The 11,094-nt window shown below is 38.7% G+C and overlaps 1 protein-coding gene across 1 annotated transcript in view; it reads left to right on the top strand.

Moving 5' to 3' along the window:
- The first annotated feature begins 5,650 nt into the window (after positions 1 to 5,650).
- The window catches only part of LOC121399392 (coronin-2A-like), a 76,176-nt gene continuing 70,732 nt past the window's right edge, over positions 5,651 to 11,094 (top strand). The window contains exon 1 of the mRNA XM_041579976.1: positions 5,651 to 6,024. Coding sequence (XP_041435910.1) covers positions 6,010 to 6,024 — 15 coding nt within the window. The 5' untranslated portion in view covers positions 5,651 to 6,009. The remainder of the gene's footprint in view (positions 6,025 to 11,094) is intronic.

Raw genomic sequence — 11,094 nt, 5'->3', positions numbered from 1 at the left:
TTTATTTAAATGTTCTCTACAGTTATCAGTGCTGGGCAGGTGCCCTAGGCAGGCCCGGCAGTTGCGGCGCCTGTTTAGTGTGCGCATGTGCCAATTTGTGCTCATGTGCGAATTTGCGCGAATTTGCGCTCGCGTGCGCATGCGTGAATTGAAGTTTGCGCGCAAAAAAATGCATAGAGTCGGGCAGAGAAATGAACCGGACTTGGGGTAGGCAACAGAGGAGGTACGTGCCTGGCGCCCTCCCAGCTTTACGCCCTAGGCACGTGCCTACTCTGCCTACCCCTAGTTCCGGCCCTGACAGTTATTGTCTTCACTAATTTGCAAAAATCCATAGTATGGAGAGTAGAACTGCATATAGGTGGTGGGGGAAAACATGTTGTTCAGTGTAACCCTTTAAAAGCTGCTGCTGGGTTGGCAAGTAACCCCACTAGAAGCTCTCCAGTTTCCACCTATGCCGTGCTTCCATCATTGTATCATTTTAGTCTTCATTGTGGTGGTTTACCTTCTAGCTGAACTAATATTCCCAGCATAGCCTGATAGCTACAGATTGGATGTGGGACAATTTTGGATACTACTGAAAGCTGCTGAAATGCACCCCATGAGAATTTAGCCCAAGTCTTGTGGTTACAGCTTTACAGCGCAGAGTATATGGTGGCTGTGGGCTGACACCTTTGGGTGATTTACACAGAAGATGGCAGACATGAAAGGCCTGTATGAAATATCTGTGTGTGTTTATTGCCTGCAATAGAGATTCTTAGTGGACTATAAATTAGTAGGAAAATTTCCATATACTTTATAATCTTAAAGGGGTTGTTCACCTTCCAAACACTTTTCAGTTCAATTGTTTTCAGATTTTTCACCAGAAATAGACTTTTGAGTTGCTTTCCATTTTTTTTAACATCTTACCGAACTTGAAGTTTAAGGGCTCTGCAGCTCAGCCTGCATTTTTTCTGCAAAGAGAAGCAGATCTATCCCTTTCCATATCTTTGTGTATCTATACTGAAAAGTACAGCTTCTGCCTGAGCACACGGAGATGCAGAAGGTAGTGCATCCACTGATTTCTGTCTGCAGAAAAAAAACAGGCTGAGAGCAGTGGAGCCCTAGGCCTACAGTAATGCTCTGTTACAATAGCTGCTAATATTCTACAGATGCTGCTGAGAAATGTATCAACTATATGGAGCAAATTGTATAAATTTTTAACTATACAGTTGCGTCTGCATCCGACAGTCGTGTCACGTCGGATCAACACTGTGACTTCATCCGACATTTCCATCACTTACCTTACTTCAGTCAAATTCGATTTGACGCCGGTGTTTTGTTGCAGCGCATCGGATCGCACCTGAAAACGTCCATGTAGTCCTACCCTTAAACATATATTTGAATGCATCTGAGTGACCTATATGTTATGCTTCTTTTCCATGGAACCCTAGTGTTCTACTGAACAAAGATGTACCCCCTAAACTGTATGTGTTCTCCTGTAGACTGTTTGAGGCCCTGACTTGCTAAAGTTGTGCTTATGGCTGTAAACACACAAACTGTACATACATTGCATTCGGCAACTGGAGGAGAAGCTTATCAAGCATCCAAAAGAGAGTGGAAAACTATACTGGACCATAAACTTTAGCTGTGGTCCTAGAGGATAATAAACAAAACAGAAGCATTTGGAAAAGATGATTGATTTGTAAGTACTTGTCAGCTACACCCACCAAGGACTCCTCTTTTCAAACTTCCAATGTAGTCCACTATAGCATTGGTTGTTGAACTGTGGGGAAACCCCCATTTCCTTGCAGTTTTAGCCTTTGTAATATATATAGTGAATAAAGTACCCCCTCTTGTAAAATATAAGGATATTATAAGTTACCGAGGAGTTTCATGACCATATAAAAACACGAGGCCGAAGGCCGAGTGTTTTTATACAGGTCATGGAACTCCGAGGCAACTTCTAATATCCTCATATTTTGCAACAGGGGGTACTTAATTTATTATAATGCACAAATTTCAGTGAGTCATGTGAAAGAAATGACATCAGAACTCACCGTTTATAACTGATGACATCAGAACTCACCGTTTATAAGGATATAATTTACAAGATATTCATAGCTTTTGTGTATTATATATATATAATACACAAAAGCCGTGAATATCTTGTAAATTATATCCTTATAAACGGTGAGTTCTGATGTCATCAGTTATAAACTGTGAGTTCTGATGTCATTTCGGTCACATGACTCACTGAAATTTGTGTATTATAATAAATAAAGTACCCCCAGTTGTAAAATATGAGGATATTAGAAGTTACCTCGGTGTTCCATGACCTGTATAAAAACACGGGCTCGTGTTTTTATATGGTCATGAAACTCCTCTGTAACTTATAATATCCTTATATTTTACAAGAGGGGGTACTTTATTCACTATATATATTATTTATAAAGCCACACACAGGAAGTTATTTATTAAAGTCCGAATTCTAAAAACCTGGAAAAAAAAAACCTCGAATTTTTGGAGATTTATAATACTCTGTGGCTACAAAAAGTCAGCATCCGAAAATACTCCATCTTCAACCAGATGAGGTCCTGTAGAAGTCAATGGCAGAGGTCCTATTTGCAATTTAAATATACAGTATTATTGTCTGCTCTTGATTTCGTTTGATAATCCAAACATTTCGGGCTTTTCCATCATTTTCACAAAAATTTTTGACTTTTTGGTGTGAAATCCATAAAATTCAAAATGCAAGATGCAAAAAAAGGCCAAAATTAGTAATTTGGTTGCACTTCGCCCACTGTGTGAAGCATTGTGCAAAGAACTGCAGGGCCATTTTGAAGCACAGAAGCCTGATGTCTGAGCCTTTTATTGTTTGCTATGTGTTATGTTTTATAAATTACACCTGAAATTTTAAGTAGGGTGACATTTTTAGAATATTGGAACATTCAGCAATAACTCCAAGAATGTCACCCTAATAAAAATTTAAGGTGCACTGTAGTGATGTCTCCTTTCCCAGTCCCAACAAGCAATTTGCATTATTCTGACATGGGGGTTCACTATTTGGAAGAAGCCATAATAATGTATAAAAGACATAGTGCCTTGCAGAGCATGCAAAAGCACTTGCTTTGATGACTTTCTTGTTCTCTACAATGAGTATTAGCACATAAATGCAAGAACAAAGCATATTGGAGGTCATCAATGCCAGATACATTTTTATAGTTCAATAAATTCTACACTTTCCTACATATATCAACCATTAAAAATGTATCTGATCCACTTTGCCAACATACTGTTTGGTAAAACTGGCATATACATATGACTGGGGACTCACATTGATCTGAGGTTATCTCCAACATACAACATCATTTTGTTGTGCTCAAATGCTACAATGAAATGGTGACTGAGCAACTGCCTAATCCCTCTAATGCAAGCCAACTTTAGTTTTTCCAGTGAGCAAACTCTGAGCTAAGGAATGCTGTAGATTTTTGAGTTCCACTGTAGATTTGCACTGCACATGCACTACTAAGTTCTGTATGTGGAAGAGGACTGCACCAGAGTAACATGGAGAATAGACAGGGCCAACTTTGGAGAGAGATCATGTGACATATGGCTTCTTGCCAGGGGAAGCACAGCAGCAATATGGCATAAGAGTAATTAAATACTACTTCTTCTTGCTGCTTTGTGAATCTGCTACCTGATCACATACCTTAGAGACAAGCTTTTGAATAAAAACTTGTACCTGAGATATGTTCAGCACCTTCTCTGGACAAGCTTTAAAAGCCTAATATCTGTGCACCAGCCTGTAGGACAATGTAATGTCTTCTAAATCTGCCCAGCCTCCTCATACTGGTATAATGTAAAGTAGAGCTGCAGTTTCATTGTACATTCTAGGCTAGAAGGCAAGAAAATAGTTATAGATGAGCCATGTGTCTGTGCACCTGAGTAATTGCATTTAATATTGTGCATGACCCACTTCATTTATGGGTCAATGCACACGACCAGGATTGTGTATATATTTGTACTGCATTAATATAGGCTATCCTGTAAAACCAGGTGCTGAGAACTGATAACTGTCAACAATTATAGAGGCACCTATATTTGCAGTTGGTCAGCTCTACAGAAAATGTAAACCATTAAAATGAAATAAATTTGAAAAGAGTACTATGCTAAGCCCTTCTGCAATTTACATTAATTTTTATAAGATCAGATTTTTTAAAAAATATATCTACTGCTAATGATTGAATAATGCATTTTGTACCAACAGTGTCACCTGAAGGCCAGTTTTCAGACTGTAATTCTGTCAATGGAATGTCAAAGAAATAAAGAAAACGGTTCTGTTCTCTTTAGATAACTTTTCTCATGTCTCTCCTAAAAAATAAAAGGTAATTTTTTTTTCTTGGCACGTTCACGTCAATGGATTACAGTTGGAAAACTGGCCAGCAGGTGGTGTGGCTGGTACATAATATATTATATAACAGTACATATTTTACATTCTAAAAAAAGCGACTAGAATAGCATCCAGCTCAATTTAACATTCGTTTTAGGGTCAGGGCATGCAGGCAGATTCGGGGAGATTAGTCATCTGGCGACAAATCTCCTCTTCTTCGGGGCGACTAATCTCCCTGAACTGCCTCCCCGCTGGCTAAAATGTAAATCGCCGGCGGGATGTCACTCAGAACGATTTGTTTTCCAAAGTCGCCCAAAGTTTCCTCGTCAGGCAAATTTGGAAAACGAATCAATCCGAGTGCCATCCCGCCGGCAATTTACATTTTAGCTGGCGGGAGGCAGTTCAGGGAGATCAGTGCACCGATGAAGAGGAGATTTGTCGCCGGGTGACTAATCTCCCGAATCTGCCTGTGTGCCCTGACCCTTAAAGGTTTATATTTGTTTTACAAGACAAGGTCATCTCCTGGAACATTAAGCATTTTGATTGCTGATACCTGAAATGACACCCAAAACACTTGTTCGTTACCATATTATTCCAGGGTTCCACCCTGAAACCCCTCTCTCTCCAAAAGGTATGGGTTCCTTTTGGGGGGTAGGGTTGCCACCTGGCCGGGAATTTTAACGGCCTGGCAGGTAAAAATGATGGCTGATCCCAATGTTATTAATAAGGAAAAAAGATAACTATATAGGAAGGCCGTTTTTTTTTTCTAGAAAAGGTGGCAAGCCTAAATGGGGGCGGGGTATATAGGCATATGTTTGCACAATCCCCCACTTACCCCAGCAAGTAGGGCATGTGAAGTGTTTACCCCAATCCTTAGGTAGGAATTTATCAACTTATATATTTTCCCTCCCCTTGGTACTATATTGATGGAATAATCAATAGACATGTCCATCAATTGCATAATATAATTTTGTGTTTGAAATAAATCAGTTCCTGTTGAGTGCAGTGCTGTGTACCTCTGCTTGCCTGGGTGCAGATGAAGCAAAAATGTCACTGCTTGCTGATAGAGTTCCATATATAATAACACAAAGTTCCCTCCCTTTCAGAGACATTTTCCATTAGCCCCTGTGACAGAAAGGCTTCCCCAGAGTGGCAACCTGTTGTCCTATTCTCTCCATAACCACACCCTCCTAACAAATATGAATTTCTTGCCCTGGGGAGGCTCCAATGACTGACTACACGCTTCCCTGAGCACACAAAGGAAGGGATTAGAGCCCTCTCTCCCTCTCTCTCTCTCTCTCTTCCTTTATTCACATTATCCCTAGTGTCCAGCCAACCCCAGTGCATCCTGTAACGTCTCACTGCCGGAGTTTACACAGCCTCTCTCTCTATATACTCTATTTTCTCATTCTCAGGATTAGAAAAAAAAAGGAAAGCCACACACTTGTCATGATTTATGAATGAACGTGACTGGCTGATTGTGCAGTAGCTGAAAGAGGATCCATCCAGCTGTATACAGTGTGAGTGTGTGTAACCCAGAGCAGTGCAGTGGAAGCGTAAGGAGAGGGGCTGGCCTTGGTTCGCTGCTGGGGACAGAGCATTGCTGCGACGAGCTGTGCAGTACAACTGGTTGATTCTGCATGACTATAGCAAAGGTAGGACGACTAAAGTCATATGGGGGCGGGGTGTAGAGGTCCCCAGTGTCTATACATGGACTGTGGTGACTGGTGGTGAGCCTTTTTTCCAGTATGGCATGTTCTCACTTATGAGGCAGTACTATCTCAGCTGCATTCAGGTGCTCACCTTTACCCCAGGCGTGTCCATGGAACACTGAGAAAGAGGGGGTTCCATGTTCGGGCGCGTCCAATCTCTGCCTGACAGGTTATTTGGAACTAGTGTGCAGACTCACCCTGCATTTCGTTGAGGCATAAAAAGGGCACTATTGCGCTTTTTAGACTTTAATGCGTTAGGCATTTAATGGGTTACCGCATTGGTTTGGCTCAGAGAGATAACAGTTGTGAGTCCGCCTGACATAATTCATGAACTCCCTTTTTTTCTCCTCATAATCCCTATGACCACTCCCAAAATGCCCTGACACAAGTTCTAGGAAAGACGTCTTGTCCACAGCAGCTCTGCTCCCTACTACATTAAATAACTAGTTTCCAAAATGTGGGGCAGTGACACACACAAACACACATCTGCTAGCTAGCATAAAGTTCACACAGAGTGACATTGGGAATGGCATATACATATATACATATGTATATATATATATATATATATATATATATATATATACACACACACGTGTAACAGCAGTGTGCCTATCCCTCCTGCCAGAAAGATATTCCGAGGGCCCGGGGCGCATAGGGAACACTATAGAGGGCTCCCCTTTTCCCCGGGCCCCCTGCAGGGTCTGCTTCCTCTCTCTCTCTCTCGCTATATATATATATATATAACATCTACAGTCTGGTCATTTCCCTATGGGACCAGACTGTAAATTATATCCTTATAAACGTTGCATTCTGACGTCAGAACGCATCGTTTATAACAGGGGTCTCCGGCCGCCGAATTTGTGCGTCCCTCATTTTCTTTTAACCCTATCAAATTAAACTGCTAAATACCATTTATAATGTTAATTGTAAAACTGATTAGCATGTCTATGTCTTGCTAATTCCACAACAGTGTTAGTTACGATTTACTGTACCTCTGTACATGTGGACCACTCAATAAAATATCTTTGGTTAAATAATACTGCTGAATGGCCATATCCTGATGCATGTTGGAGCAAAGCAGATGTGTCTGAGGCATGTAAAAAAAAAAAAATATATATATATATATATATATATATATATATATATATATATATATATATATATATATATACACATATATATATATACACAGTATATATATATATATATATATATATATATATATATATATATATAGTATATAATAATTTCTTGGAGTGCCCGCACCTCTGACAGTAGTTGATTGGAGGTGCTTGATCAATAATTGTGGTATAAGTGATGAAGGATCCGCACTCTCATTTTCAATATATATATATATATACACATATATATATATATATATATATATATATATATATATATATATATATATATATATATATATATATAATCATTCGATAAGGACCCGCACTCCAATGTTTCGTGAAAAAAGTTTTTTTATTTTAACTTGTGCATCCAACGTTTCGGCCCATGCCTGGGCCTTTATCCTAACCCTTATCGAATGATTGTATGCCGAAGCTTTGACCGAGCACCCACAGTATCTCCAAGACTGGATTTGAGTGCAAGCGTTTTTCTACATATATATATATATATATATATATATATATATATATATATATATATATATATATATATATATATATATATATATATATATATATATATATATATATATATATATATATAATTTGTGAAGCAATTCATAGTAGTTGTGCTTTGTCTTAAATTAGATTAGGACAAACTAAAATATAATTTATAGAAACAGATTAAATTGAAAAAGGAACATTAAACAAAAGTGAAAAATGATTCACTAATTGTAGAAACAAGTGCATACACAGTGAGGTTGAAGATTCCCTCAATCCTGAATGGACTTTTGAAATGGTTTATTAGAGCAAACACAATAGGGTAGTTACGAACAATATTTTAATCCTTTTACTCGTGCAACAAGAGCTGGTTAATTACTCTCTCTCCTTTTTAGCAAGTGTTTATACCACCTGTGTGTTTGTTTGCTAACATGAACATGGTAAGGGGCCAAGCCACGTTCAAGGACTACAGTTGCATGCAATGTCTTGCATACTGATGCTTTTACAAAAACATTCTTGGAATCCAAAATATGTGTCTGTCAAAAACTGTCATAAGTGAAGCTTCCACATCTTTATCGTGATAAATGTAATGTTTTGGGACTAGTCATGTCTACAAAAATGTGAAAATTACATCTTCTTTTAAATTACTTTGTTAGTTATAGATGTGTCTGAAAAAATGTATACTCAAAAATGAGGCGTATTTATGCCAGGTTCATCTTGATTTGTGCTGCATCTGTTATGTGTAGTCCTTTGTACAATGTACTGTGACTTAGCTGTGCGAGGCATTTGTAACTAAGTTTTGTCACAGTTTACCTCTAGGTTGTTGATTAATAATACAAATATCTTGGAACCAGGTAGCACCCCCCCCCCTTACACAGGGGGTAAACAGGAGGGCACTTTACAATGTGTAAGTTGCAATTTTTCTTTCCAAAAAAGTTGGGTTTTTTTTCTCCAATAATGCTTGTATGCACTACAACTATTTCTGCCTCCAGCAGCATTATGAGCAGAGTGCAGGTCCGAACTGAGAATTAAAATAGTCCCTTGCATTTCAGGTACACAGAGGCCCAATCAGCCCACATAAAGGCCCAAACAGCCCCCACCAGCCCACTAAATACTGACTTTGTATGGGACCTTATAGCAGCCCCTCTGGCATTTGCCAGAACGACAGAATGCCAGTCTGGGCCTGGCAGAGTGCCAATGGAACCCTTAAATTAACAGGCTGTTTGACTATTCTTAAGATGGTCTGACTTATTTCAGCATCCATGCATTATTGTACTCATAACAACTTAACAATAGTGCTCAAAATTCCTTTTCTGCCAGATAAACATTGCAATTTTAGGCCCAAGAAAGGGAATGCTAATTTCTGTATTGCTGTATTTCAATGCAAATATTATATGTGCATTTTCAGGGATTCTGCACACAATTCTGCACCTTGCTCAGTAACATCGCAAAAATAGGATTTTTTTTATGTGTCTGAGAAATGTCACAGGGTGTAAACAGAGAGATGGGAAACACATACAGAAGAAAACTCAAAAAGTTTCAATATACAGCAAATTATCCAGATTTGGTCAGGCATTTTGACTGATTTCAGCCATGGTGCCCAACTGTCAGGGCCTGTATAGAGCTTCTCACTGCAAGTCATTAGTGGGTCAACAAAAGCTAATTGAGCTATTTTTAAATTGATGGCTTTACTACCTGTGAACACAGTAACTGTGTTTTAAAAACAGATTTTTTTTGTACCGCTGTGGGCTAGATTGCCTGAACCATTCAGTGTAACCAGGTACATTATTTTGCCAGACAGGTGAATGATAAACCTCATGCCATTGTTTAATTTTCCTAAATGATGTGCTACAACTGCAAGGCTGCACTGTAATCGGATAAGTCTGAGCCTTCAACTTGTTTAATGCCATTCTTTTTGTTTGTATGCATATTTGTACAGTTTAACCATTGCAGGTCTGAAAAAGCAGTGACTTGCAATAAATGACTTATGCTCGCTCATGTTTTGTTGATATCTGTCCTGACAACCTGTCTGACTATTGGTTTTATAGTAGTACAGTTTGGGTGGTCAAATCAAATTAATCTGATTGACTTGGCCCACAGGCTCATAGGTCAGACCACTAAAAGCAAGTGCAGAGTCATTTGGTTTCTATCTGTGTATACACATACCGTACATTCACAAAATATAGTAATCAAGCTTCAATATCTGAAGCCAAGCTATCTAAGCCAAGTGTGGCATAAACTTCAGTCTATGAAAAATGTGTTTTCCAGCATCTGACCCAATGCTGAGTCTTGATATGGTATCCATTAATTTGACCCATGGACCAAAAAACCTGTATTTAGGAAAAAATCATCCTTCAGTATTAGATACTTCAACAGATAATAATAACTCGATGAGAAAGAATCTATTGGCCATCATTAATTTCTTTGGGTAGTAATAGCGGTACAGCAGGAAGCTCTCTGCACGATGTGGTTTGTGAAAAGAGACTTCTTGGTTTACTCCTTCTATAAAAGAATATGAAGGTTAGTTAGTATAATTTCCATCTGGGGGCAGTGAAGCAGAGAGTATGAGCATTGGTGGGCCTAATGTATATAGATATATAGATATATATATATATATATATATATATATATATATATATATATATATATATAACATTGTAGATAGGTTTTGGGCACTTTTTTTTGATCGAATAAAATCGTTAGTTCGTTCGATCTCTTAAAATCGTTCGAACCGCTCGATTCGAACGATTTTATCGTTCGATCAAACCTTTTGCACTAAAATCCTTCGAATTCAAAGGATTTTACTCCGAGGTCGAATTCTAGGGTTTTTAACCCTCGAAATTCGACTCTTGATTAATCTGCCCCTTAGTGTCAGATACATGATGAATGCGTTCATGTTCAAGGAAGCAGCAGCTACTCTGGGTAGACTGGTTTCCTCCCGCACATTCAATACATAAATGAAGGTTACCTGACTCCTGATAAAATTGACTAATATGTTATAAGGACCTTAAATTGTAAGCTCCACTGGAATAGGGACTAAATTGAATAATGTATGTGGGATTTGTTGTTCCTATATAAATAATAATTATTAAATTACATTCTGCTTAATATCTAATTTCAGTTGTGCTTTTTCAGATATTGATTTGAAAGGCTGGACTATTTGGGCCATGAATGAGGGAAATTAACTAAAGGGCGAATTTTCGCAGGGAAGGCTTCACCACACTTTGTGCAACTTCGTCAGACGTTAATTTGCAGAGCTTATTCATGAAAATGCAAACTCACGTCTTGGCTGACAAATGGTGGAAATTCCAGCGAGCATTTCAAAACAAACTTTCGCTAGCGTTACTTTCTTCCTAGCAAAACTTCGGTAGAACACTTACGCTTAGGT

The sequence above is a fragment of the Xenopus laevis genome, chromosome 1S (genome assembly GCF_017654675.1).
Source record: "Xenopus laevis strain J_2021 chromosome 1S, Xenopus_laevis_v10.1, whole genome shotgun sequence".
Classification (NCBI taxonomy): Eukaryota; Metazoa; Chordata; class Amphibia; order Anura; family Pipidae; genus Xenopus; species Xenopus laevis.
The sequence above is the reverse complement of the archived record's forward strand: the minus strand, read 5'-3'. Positions and strand labels throughout refer to the sequence as shown.